Source organism: Daldinia childiae, assembly GCF_008694065.1.
Source record: "Daldinia childiae strain JS-1345 chromosome Unknown Scaffold4, whole genome shotgun sequence".
Classification (NCBI taxonomy): Eukaryota; Fungi; Ascomycota; class Sordariomycetes; order Xylariales; family Hypoxylaceae; genus Daldinia; species Daldinia childiae.
In genome coordinates, this window is record NW_022984645.1 from 2,357,478 (window position 1) to 2,376,151 (window position 18,674).

Here is an 18,674-nt window from a genome sequence, read left to right on the forward strand (position 1 = left end):
AACTATATATATTTTTAAATTTATTTTTAATTATTTTAAAGTTTTTTTTCTTTTAAATCTTTTTTAAATTCCCTTTTTGACATTTCTTTAAAAATGAAATTACTAATATCTTTATCTATTAAAATCCTTAAAATAATCTAAATATTATTATATATTAATATAGTTAAATTAATTTTATTAAAATTAAAAATTCCTAAATTTATTTACTATTTAAAATAAAATATTTTAATATACCAATAGGTATAAATAATTATTTTTTAATAGTATTTTTTAATAATTTTATTAATTAAAAATTGATTAAATTTATAAAATAATAAATAAATAGGGATATTTTTTAAAAATTTTTCTTATTAATTATTAAATTTTACCCTATTTATTAAATTTAATTTATTTAGGTTAATTTTTAATTTTTTAATAAACCTATTAAATTTTATAACATATACCCTTATAACGTTATTTTTATGGAAGCGAAGATCTTTTTATAACTTACGTTAGAAATGGTAATGGAATTATAATACATTATTATAATTTAAAAAAGGTTTATAATAATTATATATTTTAAAATTTATAAATATTTTAAATATTATTTAAATATTAACAAATTATTTACATAATATAATACCTTCCTATTACTATATTCTTTTTTCTTTTTTTTTAATAATTTAGCGTTAATAGCCGCGTTGTTTTATATTATTAACAATAAAACAGAATTGGCTGTTTCTTACCATAAATGATTTAATATAATCTAAAATATATTTTTTTAACTAGCGTTATTATTATTTAATAATTATTATACATAAGTTATACAATTTTTTCGTAATCGTAAATCCGTTTATAACCATTATATACATAATTTTTTTAAACTTTTAATAAATGCATATTATAATAGGAAATATTAATATTTAATTAATTTTTAAGATTTTTAAATAAGAATAAATAAATTTAAAAAATTTATTAATAATTTATAAATTTATTATCAATATATATATAATTACTTAATTAATTTTTTTATATAAAAATAAAATTATTAAGCCTTTATTTTTCTAATTAAAAATAAATACTATATAATTAAATTTATTATAATATAAAGTAATTATAAAAATTAATAATAATAAATTTTAAAAATAATTTAATATTATTTATAATTTATAAAAATATATTTTATATTTGCATTAGATATTTTTAATATTATTACGTATAAATGTACAATTATAGATAAAATAATATCCAATTAGAAAATTAACTTTAATATAATTATATACGTTAATTTTAATAATTTAAATAAATTATTACTAATACTTTAATTTTAATATGTTAAAAAATCTAAGATTAAATAATTAAAATTTATACATAAAATAAAATAATAAAAAAAATATAATAATCTTTAATTTAATAATTTATTTATAAAATTGGACCGTTAAATAATTATTATAATTATTTAATATTAAAAAATATTTTTTATTAGGATTTTCCGGCGTTATATATTAGTTAAAATATTTAAACTAATTTAAATTAATTATATTATTAATCCAACCATTTTTACTAATAATTAATATTATATTATTAATTAATTTATTAAATATTTAATTTTTTAATATTTAATAATTAAATAAAACCAAAAATAAGGTTATTATTACTTTTATAATAAAATAAATCTCAATTATTATAATAAATATCTTAAAATTGAGATTAATTAAATAAAATTTTAAAAAATTATTTTAGATTTATAATTATATTTTATTTAAATAATCAATTTTTATATTAATTTTATTTATATTATATATATATTAAAATTTAATATAATGATTTTATTATATCCAATATAATTTATTAAATTAGTAAATAATAGTAATAATGTTATAAATTAATTTATAAACAATTAATATTAATTAATTTTAAATTTATTTAAAAATATAATAATTTTATTTTAAAAATCAAGCTATTTATTATTATTGAATATACTTAAGATAAAAATATATATTATAATTAAATAAAATAATTTAATTAATAATATATTAAATAATATTTACGTTAATATAATAACTAATTTTAATTAATTAATAAAATTATATATAAAAAACTATTTTTTAAAAACTAGTAAAAATAATATTATTACTATTATTTTTATTATAAAGGTAAAATCTATTATATCGGTTTAAAATATACTTATATAATACATTAAAATATTTAATAATATTTTTAACCGATTTAAATTAGTTTTTAAAAAAGGCCTAAACTATTAATTAAATTCTAATTTTAGTAAAATTATTAAAAATTATAATAAATAAAGTAAAAATAATAGGTAAAAAAATAAGAATAATATTAATTAAAATTAAAATAAAAGTATTAACTATTGCTTTAAACGCTATAATAATTTTAAAATTATTTATATTATTAATATATAAAAAGTATTAATAAAATATATAATTTATAAATAAATAATAATAATTAATATTAAATATAAATAAAAAAAAAAAAAATAATTAAAGTTTTAACGTTAAATATTATAATTTATATAATTTTTTAAAACTTTTATAATTTTATTTTAACTATTATATATATATATCTTATTAATATTAATAATTAAATCTATTATATAAATTACGTAAATTATTTTAAATATTTTAAATAAAATAATATTAATAAAATAAAAAAAAATAATTTAAAATAATAATATTTAATAAAAATAAAAAAAGCAAAATATTAAAAAAATATATTCCATATTAATAACTATAAAATTAAGATTTAAAATCTTATCGTTATTTAAATAAACCTATAAAATTAACTTTTAATTAAATTATATTAAATAAATATTATTAATAAAATTTAAAATATAATAAATTTTATAAAAATTATTAAAAATAAAATATAAATACATCTTATTAAAAAAATTGTTTACTTTATTTTATTTCAACTTTATATTTCTTTACCCCTATTTTCTATATTTTCCAAAACTCTTATTTTTATAATTTTCTTATTAAATATAATAGTATATTCTTTAAATATAGCAATATTTTTATTATAATTTAAATTAAAACATTTAATTAATATAAAAAAATACTTTTTAAAACTATTAGATTTTTATATCTTAAAATTTTTCTTAATATTTAATAATTATATATTAATTTTTTATTATATAATATTTTATATTATTAAATATAAATTTAAAAAATCTTTAAATAAAAATAAGGTAAATCTTTTAATATATTAAATATAATAAATAAGATTTTTAATTAATATATTAATAATTTTAATTTTTTTATACGTAACTTTTATAAATTTCTATATTATAAAAATCAAAACGTATATTAGTTAATAAATGTAAAAAAAAACTATATCTTATAATAAAAAAATTGACCAAATTATATCCAAAACAATTTAACCATTAATAAAAATTTAGTTTTTATTTATTAATTAAAAACTTAAATTTCTTTTATTTTTTATAATTAAATACAAAATAAAATAGATATTTTATATATAATAATAAAAATTAAAATTCTTATTTTTTTAATTTATTAAAAAAAAATCTATTATTTTAATGGTATATTTAATAAGTAAATTAGGTTTTGGGTTATATAAAATTAAACCTTTTTTAATAAAAGGTAGTAAAAATTATCGCCGCCATAAAGTTTAATTATTTATAATAACCAATAATATTATTATTATAAAACTTATAATATTTTTAAAATTATTAAAAATAATATTTTTATATATTATTAAAAATATTAATAAAAAATAAATATTATATTATATTTTTATATTATTAAATAATTTTTATTTTTATATATTATTTATTATTTTTTTAATTTTTTTATTAATTTAAATAAAAAATTCCCGTATTAATTAGTAAAGATTTTATAATTTTATTAAATTTATTTCTAATATATAATTTTGGAAAGTTAATATTATTAATATAATAAAAAGAATAAAAATATGGCATATAAACTTACTACCTTGGGTTTTATTATTTTAAATTTTAAAATTTAAAATATTCTATAAATAACCTATTATAAAAACAGAGGTTTTTAATAAATAAAAAACTTTTAACAATAGTAAATCCGGTTTAATAACGTTAAGGATATTAAATTATATAACTATTTTATCTTTTTTTAATTAATAAATATTTGTTTTTTAAGTAGGAAAATATAATATGTTAACAGATATATTTAAAAATCTTTTAAATAATATTAAAGTTTTACAAAAAGAGTAAGATTAAATTTATATTATATTATTAATATAATAAACGCTATTATGTTAGAATTTTTTTGTTCCGTTTTTTAAAAGTTTATATATTACTATATATAACGTAAATTTGTCTTTAATTATAAAAATAAAGAAATAATTAAAATAAATAAATAAGGCTATAATAACAGTAAAAAGAAAAAGGCAGCAAAAAATGGTATAAATAAATGTAAAATTTATATAAAACGGCAAGATTTCACTAAACTAATATAACTTTTTACAAAAAAACCTATAAAGGTATAGGTTAACAATTAATATTATATATAAATATAAGATTTTAATTAATATAATAAATATATATTTAGATTTTAATTAATATAATTATAAAAAATTAAATAACATTATAAATAAATTAATAAGAAGGGTTTATATCCTTATTTTAACTATTAAAAATATTAAATATTTAAGTTATTGATGTTTTTATAACATAATTACCCTTAATCCTTACAAATTTCCGTAAAAAATAAGGTTTCTTAATTAAGTAATATTATTGTTAAAATTAGTAATAAAGTTATAAAATTAATGGATATATTCTTATTTTATTTTTAAATCTCTTAAAAACCCTTAGTATTATAATCTCTAATTAATCCTTAAAAATTTTTAATATTATAACCTTTAATTAACTTTTAAAAGTTTTCAATATTTATTTAAAGTTTTTAATAATTAAAAACCTTTTTATAAAATATAAATCTATTTAAGTAATTTTTTAACGCTAATCTTATTATATTATAATTGTTAAAATTATAAACGTTAAAAGTAAAATTATATAAATAAATATTAAATTAAATTAAATATAAATATAGAAAAGTTTTATAAATAATATTATTTATTTTTATTTAAATAATTTTATTAATTTTATATTTAATAATTTAATTATTTTATTTTATTTTTTTATATACCTACTAAACTTAATTAAATATAAAATATGGTATTAATATCTTTTATATATGTAGAAATATCCCGATAAATTCATTTATATATTAAATTTTAAAAATTAATTTATAATTATATATATTAATTTTTATTCTATATAATTAAAAACCTTATTATAATTTATAAAATTTTAATTAAATTTTTTTTTTTTATTTTAAATAACATACTATATTTTTAACTATTTTATTATTAAATAATAATTGATTATTAAAATATATATTTTAATATATTATTTTATAATAAATATAAGGTTATTTTTTTAAAAAATTTTTATACGTATAAAAAACTTTAATATTATATTTTTAATTTAATAATACCTAATAATTATATAAAAAAATAGTATAAAAATAAATTATAATTATAATAAGCAATTACATATTTATAATATTATAATTATTTAAATTATAATAAATATTTATATATTTATAATATTATAATTATTTAAATTATAATAGATATTTATATATTTTAAAAATATTATAATTATATTTATTATAAATATTTATTATAATAATTATAATTACATTTATTAAAATACATATTTACATATATAATTATAGTTTATAATTTAAAAGATTTTTATAAATATTAATAAATAATTATAATTAATTTATTTTATTTGTAAACTTAAACATATTATATAATAAAATTTCTTATTTATTATTAATAATTTTATCGTTTTTTCTTTCTTTAAAAGCAGTTATTACGTGTATTATTACCTTTTTTTTTTTTTTTTTTTATAGTAAATAACGTTATTAATTTATTTTTAAAATTAATTCAAATATTAACCTATTTTTACTTAAATATAAATTTATATAAATTTATATAATAAGTTATTTTTGGGTTAGTAATAATAGTTATAAACTTTACCAATGTAAGGACGAAAAGTAAGGTAAAAGTAAAAGATAAGGTAAGAATAAAGAATAAAACAAATATTAATCCAAATATTAATATTAATATTAGTAAAATTATTAATCTTTAATTAATATATATATATAATATATTATATTATTAAAAGTTTTATATACTTATAAAAAAATAACGCGCCCTATTACCGTTATAATAGTAACAAATGTAAATACTGTTTATTAAGTTAGTATTTTAACCTAATATTACCGCTAGAAATATTATATATTTTTATTATAAGTTATAACCGTTTATATATTAATTATATTAATAATTATTAATATATAAATAGTTATAAATTTAAATATATAAAATTAAAATGTTTTTTAAATTTATATTAATTATATTTTAATATAATTATATATTATAAGGTTTATAATTACCTCGTTAGTTAATAATTAAAAAAGGTTTGGTATAATTAATATAGCGGTTATTTTTTTTAAGTTAGTAGTAAGAAAAGAAATTTAATAAAGGAAAAGTATTATTGTAAAAAAAACGCAAGAAAATAACAACATAAACGTAGACTTTTTAAGCTATTTTTTATATAGTTTAAAAAGTTATATATTTGTTAATTATATAAACGTATTTTATAATATATGTAATTATTAATAAATATATATAACGGAATATTTTTTTTATCGAAATTAAATATATTTTAAATATTATGTTTATAAATTATTTTAGTTATAACGTTATTATTATTATTACTACTATTAGTAATAGTAATAATAATAATAATAGTAATAGTAAGTATGTTTAAACTGAAGAAGTAAAGTTTACAAAAAGTTTTTTTAATTAAAAACATTTTTAATAATTTATTTTATAGGAATAATGGTAGTTTAATAATTTTAAATAAGAAAGAAACATTAATCAATTAAATTATTTAACTATTTAAGGGTAAATTTAAAAATATACTATTAGATTTTTAAAATTAAGTAGTAAAGTATTTTTTGAGATAGTTAAATTTTTAATAAAATTTTATTTTTTATATAAATTAATATAAAGAAATAAAATTTATATAAAATTATATTTTATTAAATATTATATAATTATTAATTAATAAACGTTTTATTAATATATTAAAAAGAAAATTAATAGAAGTAAGTTCTTTTATTACTTTTTTTTTAAATTAAAATTTACTTGTTTCTTTTTTAAATATAAAAAATAGTAAATTTAGAAATTATTATTAATAATTTTAAAATAATATAGTTATTATAAGATTTTATTTTATATTATTATTATTAAAAGGGAAGGTTTAGGTTTGGTTTTTTTTTTTAAAGATTTTCCCGAAAAATTAAAAAAAATTATTATAAAATATAGGTATTTAAATTAATTAATAAATAATATTATTATTTTAAAGATAATATTTTTTAATTATTTAAATTAATCCTATATTATAATAGTAATATTTAATTTTTTATTAATAATTATAAAAAGTTAATAATATAAATAAAAAAAATAATAGGTATAATAAAGGTTTTAATTATTAAAAGAAATATATACGTTATTTTAAACGTATATATTAATATATATAATTTTACCTTTATTTTACGCCTATTATAATTTAATTTTATATAAAAGGGATAATTGTTAAAAAAGTAACGTTTTTTAATAATAGAAAAAGTTTTAACTTTTTTAATTTAATTTAAAATATATTATTTTTTTTAATTATAATTTATTTTTAATATTTAAATTTTATTATTAAAAATTAATATATTAAATATAATATAATAGGCTTTTTTTAATAAATATTTAGTATATATTAATTATAGGTATGTTTTTATAATTTTAACGTTATAAAGTAAACTTATAAATTTATTAATATTATATAATAATTTTATAAGTTATTAAATAATTTAAAGTAATATTTTATTATTATTTTTATAAGGTAATAATAATGTTGGAAATATAAATAATAAGTTATTAGTTATTTAAAGTTATAAATTTAATAATTTTAATTTAAATTTAACCTAATTATAAAAAGGTAAAAATAATAATAATAGTGTTGTAAAAAATAGTAGTAACGTATAAAATAATATTATAAATTATTTCTCCTATAATAAATTAGTAATATAGTTAATAAAAGGGTTAAAAATGTTTATACCTAAAAATATACTTATAAAAAAATATTTTATTTATATAAAATGTATAAAAACGGCTTTAAATATATATAATAAATTAAATTTAAATAGTTTTAATATAATTATATTTAATAAATCTATTGGTTTAAAAGAGGATTTTTTAAGTAGTTAAATATTAATCGTAAAATATATTATTTATAAATTAAATAAAAATTAAAAACTATTTAAGGCTATATTAAACAAAATTAATATATTTTTTAAAATTTAAACACCAAAATTGTATATAATATATAGTTATATTTAAATTATAAAAGTTAAATTTAATAAAATTATTAAATGTTATTATTTAAAAAAGTTTTTTTAATAATATTTACTTTTAAAATTTTTTTTATTAACTTTTAAATATTATAAATTAATAGTTAATTTAAATGTTAAAATTACAGGTAAATTAATATATTTAAATTATTTTAAATTAGTTTAGGTAAGTATTATAAATAATAAATTTATTTTAATTAATAATAATAAAACCTTTTTATAGCGTTTAAAAAGTGTTAATAAAAATTTAACCCCAAAATATATAATTTAAATTGGTTTAAAAGGGTTAAATAACCTTTTAAATAGAAATAAACCTTTAAATAAATAAATTTAGTAATAATTAATAATTTTTTAATTATAAAGATTTTTTAATTATTTAAAAAAATTTAAAAGTTAATAATATTAAATTAATATTTTAATAAATAAATTTTAAAGTTTTTATATTTAATAGTTAAAAATATTATTTTAATTAATATTATTTAATTTTTGGTAAGAAATATATTTAAACGGAAATATTCTAATTAAATCCTTAATTATTGCCTATTTTCTTAATTAATATATAGTACTTCTTTAAAAGTGCTACGTTAAACTTGTGTAGACAGCACTAATATTTGAACCGATCATCCTCTAAAGTATCATTCACGATGAAGGCAGGAACGTCAACATCTTTACCTTCGGCATCCTTGTAGGTAGTTATGGATCCAAAGGTATGTTCGTCCATACAATCATGACGCGGAAGGGACACATGACCGAGCCATATGTGATCCCCAGGAGCGTGCCGTCTCTCATCAATGAGTGACAAAGTTTGTGTGGCTTCTGCGAGAATGATTTGCGTGTTGGCGTCTATTAAAGATACCATAGCGCGTTTGACGTTCAACCTCAACGCAGCCAGCTGAGCAAGCGCAGTCAGAGTAGTATCGTGAGAACATTGTACTTCTCGGGTCTCATCCGGGCCCGTATTCGCAGGTACAGTTTTTAACTTCTTGGAGTCGAGCCATGGCTGATAATATTTATGAAGGTCTCGCTGTCTAGCCAACTCTGTGGTGCTGACACTGGAGGTACGCCTCGTCGCGACGCCAGCCGCAGTCATGTTTGTATGTAGGACATTAAGAATAATCTTAAAAGTAGTATCAACTACCGATCCAAAGAACTCATCAGTCTTGATTTTCTCGTGGCGTCGTTCTTAGCGCCGAGCGGAGATGCCCGAGGTCGAGACCGATCGCTAATGGATCTTGACCCGGAACTAAAAGTTAGCGTTGTCGTAAGACTAATAGTCGACATGATGAGATGCTATTGGAGAAGGGTTAACGAATATGCTCAAGGATTCAAGCTTGTGTTCTCGATTCGATGACGTCGAGATTTCGATTGTAGATTAGACGAGGATTTTAATATTACAAAGTTGCCACAATCGGGCAGTTTGCCAAGCCACGCAGTCACGGTGATCTCAGTCCCGTCATTATACCTAATCATATAATTTGTGGCTAGTACGGTGGACTATTAGTCCAACTGTGCCAAAATCAAGAAAGTCGGTCGCACTATATCTAATAAGGTAATAGTAACATTGGAAGTACAGTATAAGTCGGGTATTTCTACTATATACACAACTTATAAGGTAATATATACCTTTTATACTCTAATAACCTTACGAATCCAAGGTCAAATCATATGAGACTTAGACTATAATTTTCGTAATTTTCTAAATAAAATTTTAATATTTTATATAAAAGATTTGAACATATATTTGTAAAGATATTTATGATTTATATATCAGGTACGGTTTACCTCTTTATATATCAACCAATTAGATTTAACTTGTACTTTAACCTTAAATATATACGAAATACATAAACGTATATGATATAATTTATACATTTAAATAACTTTACGAATATATCGTCTTTAAAGTTATAATTGGTATCGTTTTGTAGCTTTAATTAATGCGAAAATTTCAATCCAAGTTGCATCTGTATATTTCTTTAGGCTGGCATATCATACTAGTATTAATATCAAATAGGTGTTGAAAGGCTAACACGTGATACCCTTCAAGATTAACATCTTGAAAAAGCCGCAGATATTTCAACAAGCCAACTATTCAATATGTATCTTATAAACATGCAACTTGGATTGTTATTTTCGCATTGATTAAGGCTATAAAATGATACCAACTATAATACTTGAAACGTCATATTCATAAAGTTATTTGAGTATATATCGTGTTATGTATATATAATAAAAATAATAATAATATAAAAAGTCTTATATCTCAGGTATTTCGGGATACTGTGCACCTAGCGTTGCTTATTAAATTACCCTTTTTGGAAAGCTCCCACCTATTTTGTTGATTTTGGCACAGTTGGACTAATAGTCCACCGTAGTTAGTATATTATGGATACCATTTTGTGGCTTATCTACTAAGATAGCTAGGTAGGTACCTAAGATATATACCTCGGTACCTCTTGTCCGTTTTGGATTCAATCGAACATTATAAATTCTCGTGAGTCTTTTGAAGGAACGGGCACAGTATTTACATAGGTAGGTATTGGCAAGGTTATATTTACTCTTTAGCCGTTCGTATTCTCAACGTAATGCGCGTGGGCCAACCGAAAGATAGTAAAATTAATAGATATAGAAAATTGCATGGCTGGGCTTACGAACGGTAGATAGAATGTTACATTAGACTTGCGAGTTAACGTTTCATTACCTATCTCTTAAGACGTGTTGCAGCAAAGACTTAAGAATCCAAGCATGGTTTTTATAAGCTACCTGGTAGTTACAATCAATTCAAGACTAAAAAAGAGACTTTTTGTCATCTAGACCCACAAATCTTAATTAGGGGTTGATTACCAGATGCCAAGAATTATAACTGGACATAGAGATCTGTTCTTGCTAGTGTACATATAGCTCAGGTTACAATAGCCAACATTCAATGCTAATTTTAGAAAAACCTTGAATGCAATAATGAATGAAGGTTGAACTTCAGTGATCAACTCCCTCAACTTCTTCAGCCATTGCTTTCCAACTGGCACGCCTTTCTTCTACCGAGAAACCACGGAAGAAAATGTCATCAATCAACATTCTTCTTACGGCGTCAATCTCCTTTCGTAGATGTGCAGCTGATGGTAACTCGAGAATAAGGGCCTCTGCCTTGGAAAGATGCTGTTGCGCGTTGCTCACATTGGTCTCATCTCCGCTCGAATTACCAGGCTCTACAGTACGGTTCGCTTGTTGAGCGAGGGCAAAAAGTTTTGAGTAGAAAATATGGCCCTCAGCCTCTTGTAGAACACACTTTGCCTCGTGTGCGAGCTCAGCTAGCCGCTTGCACTCCTCAAATGCCTTTTTGAGGTTAAACTTCACGATTGTGCGACATCGAGTCAGACTTCTCAAATGTAGAAAGTCGCTTATGACTACTAAATAACACCGGAATAGAGAAATATGAGCGGTGACCTGGCCACGCGTGTGTACATATGAAGAAATCAACTTAGACTTGTCGGTGGAATGATCAACCTGATTGGTGTTTTCCATAAGATCATACACTTGGCGGTATGACTTCTCCATAGCCGTAACACGATCGACGTATTCAAATATAGTAAAATAAAGGTCAATGATTGACTTATACCGATCATGTCCAACCCAGTCGTGAATAGCAAGTAATTGATCGATAGGGCTTCCGTTGACGTAAAAGTCGTTGCCTGCTCTGCTAATCGACTCTTGAAGGCGGTCAGATTTCTTGAGAGTTATAAGTTTCTCCTCCTCGTCAATAAGTTGTCGTTCCAGTTCCATCGACTGGGTATGAGACCAGATAATAAATTTCTTAGTTGACTCTGTCAGTAAAGTCTGACGAACAATCATCCCATATCGTGAGATATTTCGCAAGCTTCCTCTGCAATGTGGGCAGGAACAAATCATATCATCCGAGAAAGATCCCGTCGAAGCATGGCTGACAATAGAGGTATTCTCGGCATTTCGACAACTGCCTACTATTCCCAACGATCTGTCCATACTCGATACTGTAAATATGTGGCCGCAATCAAGAAAAAGGCAGGGCTCCGCGTCCAAGTTGATCTGATGATATTCGCGTAGCTCGGGCGCAGGCAATGTATCAACTACAGTGGCCTTGATTTCTCTAGATGCGCAAATTTGACAGAACTTCATGTCAGGGCAGGTTTCGCCACAAAGAGATGGACCTAGATACTCTAATCAGATCTGTATGTCCCACAAAAAGATGATATGTTCTTACACTGGTGACCGCAAAGTAAGCGCTGGGTGCAACGGTTGGAACATGTCGTCCAATTGCATGGCGCAGAGCACCTGTCAAGAATAGGTATTTAGTAAACATATAACCAGATAATCGCTTCATATAGCAAACTTACGGCATAGAGCATTGGCTATGCACACAGCTAGATGTGCACGGTAACGTGCAAGGGATACAAGGCTCGGAGCATAGTTTAGAACATGCTGTGTGGGTGCACCGTTTGTCGCAAGGCATACTGCAAGGAGCACAGTTCTCACCTGGGTGACATTGATCGACGCATGAGTGTTTGCAAGTACTGTAGCTTCGACCACAGATTGATGTGCATGGTGAAGGAGTCCCACCACGAGTCTTGCAAACTTTGCATGAATCTTTGCAGGCATGTCCGCAGGGAAGAGGTTGGCCACATCGTGCCGGGCAGACAAAACTATCCTCGGTGATGTCTTTAGAACAGGGAACATCAACATGATGACCGCAACCCGGCACATCTTTCTCTACACGTGTAATACATCTGACCTCGTCTGGGTGCTCAACTTGCCAACATCGAGGTGAGGTCAGTGTGTGACCACAAGGAAGAGAAACCTTGTGCCCCTCGAGTATAGTAGAGCACCTTTCTTCACAGTTATCTCCACAAAGCCTAGGGCAACTATGGCCACAGGTCTTTAGCCGTAGGCATGGTTCCGGACATTTTACTGCCCTATGCAAGGGCTTTGCGTGACATTTGCTACGGCAAATGTGACCACAGTCAAGGTTCTCAGAACATTGAAGATTGCATCCAGCTTCTGGAGACAATCGCATAAAATCATCAGGTTCTGATACTTCGATGGATGTATGCTTGTGTCTTGGGCATTGTAGTGGCAGTTTAGTGCCGATGCACCCGCTTTTGTTTAACATGGAAATAACTTTTGACCACATCTCAACCTCGCCATAAGTTGTGGAATTTCCAATGATATACATTCCATGCTGTGCTCGCGAGAGGAGTACGTTAATCCTGTTTGCAGTCTTCAAGAATCCGCATTGTCGTTCCGAGTTACTTCGAACTAGAGAAATAACAATTACTTTCGCTTCTTCACCTTGAAAGTTATCAACGGTCGCAAGCCGTATGCATTTCCCCAACGCTTGCTTATGTGCCTCTATTGGGGTATCTAAACCTTCCTTTTGAAGGCTCTCGAGGTCTCGAGCCTCGACAACAAGCTCGAATGAGCTTTGAAGCTTCTTTCTTAGCTTGTGCAATTGGCCTAGGTAAGGCGTCAAGATAGCAATATCATCACGTCCGTACGTTCCTTGGCGTACAAGATGGGAGACGAGAGCGGAAACAACTTCGATTTCGAAATCGTTTGTCCGAGATGTATTAGTAGGGAAGTTCGGATCTGATCGCGCTTCCGGTTTATCATGGTCGAACCAAAATAGCCGTTTTCTCATGCCGACCACTTCGGGATAGTTATTGACTTTCTCATCATCTTTAAGAGTCTCATATATGGTATCTCGAATTAGTCTCGATATCGATGGATGCATTCTCCTTTGTATTTCGAGCATATCGAACGGCAATTTCAAGTCTGTGGGTCGTGGTGGCTGAACAAGTCTCTCAAAAAGTGACACATCTAACGAATATTGCTGTCCACGTGGATTTACAGCAGAAAGATCATAGTCTGAAACTTGGGGGCGTAGTTGGAGATGATCTCCGATGAGAATAGCGTGCTGCACAGACGGGAGTAATGCTGTGAGAATGTGACTCTCTAGGACTTCGCCGGCCTCCTCACAAAGTAAGACTTTGCTGTCAAGTTTTCGGAGCAGATCTAAATTCTTGGCCAAACCAGTTGTTGTGACGCCAATGATATCGGCTTGTTGTAGAACACGAAGATCTACCTCACGGCGCACAGTGTCATGTTCTCTCTTCGCTTCTTGATAGTCATAGTGAAGAGAGACAAATTCATCTCCTAAGTCGGCAGCTACTACAGAACCCCAGGATTTGAAAAGCGCAAACCTTTCCTGCTGGCTTAAGACCGTTGGACCCTGCTTTTTCAGTGTGTCAACATCTTCGACTGAATTCGCTGACACGGAACCTGCATTCACCCAGTCGAGGAAGTAAGGTAGGTCGCCCTTACGGGAAACCTTCGTCCAGTCTTCGTCTACGATGCCAAATATGGCATCATAGAAGGGCGATTCATTGGTCTTGATGTGCTCCTTGATTTTCTTATGGATTGTCGAGGCTTTTAGCTCTGTTAGATATGTTTTCATCTCGTTCTCTGCCCTTTTTAAACCTGCAGCCGACTTCCATGAAGCATTCCTCTCCGATTTTGTGCGCTCCATATCCATCCCCACAGTACGCAAGTTTAGATTGGTAAGAACAGCCGATTTCGATCTTGAGCCAATGCGAATAATCTGCTCTACTCCGCCATTGAAGAGATGTTCGAGGAGTTGATCTAAAGCGTGATTGGTGTAACAGACACATAGTATTGGACCTATGCTAGCCTGCTCCTTGTTTGCTAGAAGGACTTTGATAATCGCCTGTACATATTCTGGTTAATTCTCACGTTATATATTTCGGCAAATTGAATTTTTGAACATGCTATTCTGTTATACTGGAATAGGAGGAAGGGGTCTGGAATTTGGGTATTTACTTACCTCTCCAGTATAGCTTTTTCCTGTGCCTGGAGGTCCCTGGATGAGTGCTAGGCTTCTTTTTAACGAGTTCAGAAGGGCTGTAGCCTGGCCTTCATCTAAACTTGATCTGCTACAGAGCTCCTCAGGATTTATGGGGCCCTCGGGGGGAAATTTTAATTCGTTTCCATCCGATGTAAGACAGCTCAGATTAAAAACAAATCCAGACTTCGTTGCATATAGGGGAGGTGGGATGTTGACTTCGGTCGGCCCATCGGCACTAGATGCAAGTAACTCGGCAAATGGGAGATCCAGAGTCCTAAATATCTGTTGGAGGGCTGATAGAGTAGGCTTGAATGAGGGTAGAAGGATCCCAGGAAATTCCACTAAGGATCTCCTGACAGGTTCATTGGACTGCGATGCCGACAACATAATCTTGAGATCGACTTCATTCGGTTCAGCTAAGTTGAGATTCACGTATGCAAAATCCTTATTGCTGTGAAGATCACGTTTCTCGGTGCTATTCTTATTCGTATTTTGTGTATGCACGCGCGTTGGATCTGGTCTCAAGGTAGACTCGGCTACCACACAAAAGACGGCGGTATCCTTTTCCAGGAGACACACTAAAGCGCCTGCCTCTAAACGTCTCGATAGGTTCCACCAATCCGCTCGTGCATCGCTTGCCAATCTTCCTGTAGAAAATGGCTGGTCGATTTTCAAATGAAACTCCAATCCGCATCGGCGTGTGCATTTAATGTCAATAATATCTACGATATTATATGAGTTTGTCCGGATACGACTCTGTGGATTGGAAACGATAGCCTTGGTCTCTGGACGGTCAAGAAGGCGTAACTCTTCGCTAATACAGTCTTTTAGCTGACCAACCATATCATCACGAAGAAGTCGGAAGTGGCGGTCAATTAATCCTTGGATCCCTGGCAAATGTAGTTGTGAGGGATCTTGGAACGGCCGGTAATCTGAACGGGTGGACATGATCTCTGACATTGTCGGTAGAATCCGAATCTTGGTTATATCCTCATGATCATTATCGTGACGTGGACCTTCTGGGGACAAATTTCCAGGAAGATCCCGACGTAACACAAACTTGGCATGTCCAAGGGGTTGGGGCTTTGGGGTGTCATCCTGTGCGGCTTCTTTGATGACGCCGAGACGACGTTGTATATACTCGAGATGGTTCTTCGCTTGTAAGGTCCAAAAGCTACGACCACTCTGTTCAATGCCATCAACAAGTTTCAATATTCGACCAACAATTGGCGGGACTTTCTCGTTCACGAGTGCTTGAGAGTTGTAACTGATCGCCTTGGCTAATATTGCAGAACAAAGTTCCAGGAATTGATCTTTTGATCCGTCATCGTCTTTAATAAGCGGCGATGTCCATTTTTCGGCGAGTTCGATCAAGAAGTCGAAGAGAATTCTCAGGCGAGAAGCATCATGGCCGAAAATAACATTGTAAATAGTCCCTGTATGCGTTTCTAAGATGGCTGAATGGCTTACTCGTTGCTCAGTGAGTGTTTGAAAAAAGGGTAGAACGCAAGTACGCCAGAGAGTTATACGTTTGACATCGGTATTGCAAAATTGAATCTGCTCGTCGATCATTTCTCGCACTGCTAGTACTCCTGGATCCGTCGCAAGCTCGGTTATCGTCTTTTGGAGCACGTCAAGGTCGCCATGGACTAAATCACGAGCGATCTGAAAGAATTGAGGCAGTTTAAAGCCAAAAGCTGAAGGCTTACCCTCATAAGCCTTCGGGATCATTCTTCGCCACTTATGAAAGGAAGCCTCATAATTTGCATCTCGAGATGTCGACATGGTAATATCGGCGCGGGTATTCGAACTTTGGACACTAGGGGAGTCTTGTGCAGAATGCGAGAATTTACAGGAGGCCCCGCGCTTGCAACCACCAGGTTTGTTGGCATAGCGGCATTGGGCCGGATGATGTCTATAGGAATTAGCATGGAACCTACTAAATAGGAGGTAAATAAACAAGGCAACTTACATGCCCGAAGGCGCCATGCCAACTCTAACACTTGGCAACAAAATATTGGGTTTCTTGACAGATGACGATCACAAGAGAAGGTTAATGTTAGACCCTTAGACCTTGAACCAAACACGATTCCTTAAGGTAAAATAGACTATTTAGGGTGCCTAGAAGATACTACAGGAGAGAAGATGCATGCTTGTAGAAAGATGGAACATGATGGTTGAAAGGGGAGGTTATTGAGTGTCGAAAAGGTAAACAAATTCCATGTTGGAACCCTTTCAAAACTCTAAGCAGAAATGCATTTGATGAAGGAAAGGAAACAACTGATATTTAAAAAGGTAGGTACCTCATAAGGGTTCAACTATCTTGTGGGCATGTTAAGTACCTTCCTGCACTTGCCTTAGGCAGGAAGTTTATTAGGCAGGTACGCGGTGTGATGCTAAGTGTACCTGCTTTACCATTGGCGTAACTGCCTCACGTACCATGTACCTAACGTGCCTCATAAAACAAGACGAGTACCTAGATGAATTGTATATGGCAAGATATAAGTACCTCTTATATGGATGTTGGTATCTAGATGCCTTTTGCATATTTGGGATCAAATCCACATAAATTTGCTTAGAAAGACCTTGATTTCACATGGTAACGATGACCTCACTTTATATATAGTCATTACCTAAGGGGTATATATCCAAGGCGTCCAACTACAATTAACCGTACTAGATGACCAGATAAATAATTCACGCAATATTTCTATTCTATGCATTATCATAGGGCTACGTGATTCGCGTTTCTACATGCAAAACTCTCTTCAGATGCTGCCCTTAACAAAAGCAAGAACCTAAAGTATTATGTAGAATAATTTCGTATGCTACTACTAACCCCGATAAGAAATTTCTATTTTCCACCAAAAACATTTCATAGAGCTCATAGGGCAAATCTCCTACGCACGTCACTATACTATATTAAGACCAGTCTAGTAGGGAGCTATTCTTGGAGTCAAAAGAAATTACTATATATAACTGAGGTAACCTATTCACGAAGGATAAGTCTCGTAGAAAATGAACAGCCCTTACAGAAGACTGTTGCCTATAAAATAAATTACGAGAGTTTACGATTAACTAGTTTAAATATAAGAATGAGAGATAAGTGAGCAAAAGGATGTGAGCATAATGACTCAGGCATTGGGTGCCTAAAATAAGACTCGTACGACAATACATGACTCACGTAGTATGATATATAAGTGTATAACAGTATTAGGTAATTCAGGAACTTGAAGCGATTTTCGCTACGTACGGTTTATATATCGCTTAATATAATGGCTTAGCTCATTATGCAATACAAC

The 18,674-nt window shown here is 26.7% G+C and overlaps 1 protein-coding gene across 1 annotated transcript; it reads right to left on the minus strand.

Moving 5' to 3' along the window:
• Positions 1-11,453: 11,453 nt before the first annotated feature.
• On the minus strand, positions 11,454-17,361 carry GL218_04956 (NFX1-type zinc finger-containing protein 1; the record flags this gene model as incomplete). Its single annotated transcript, XM_033581588.1, has 4 exons — positions 11,454-11,810; positions 13,786-15,234; positions 15,352-17,287; positions 17,345-17,361. 4 exons carry the CDS (start codon positions 17,359-17,361, stop codon positions 11,454-11,456), a joined length of 3,759 nt encoding a protein of 1,252 aa, XP_033435330.1.
• Between the last annotated feature and the right edge of the window lie 1,313 nt (positions 17,362-18,674).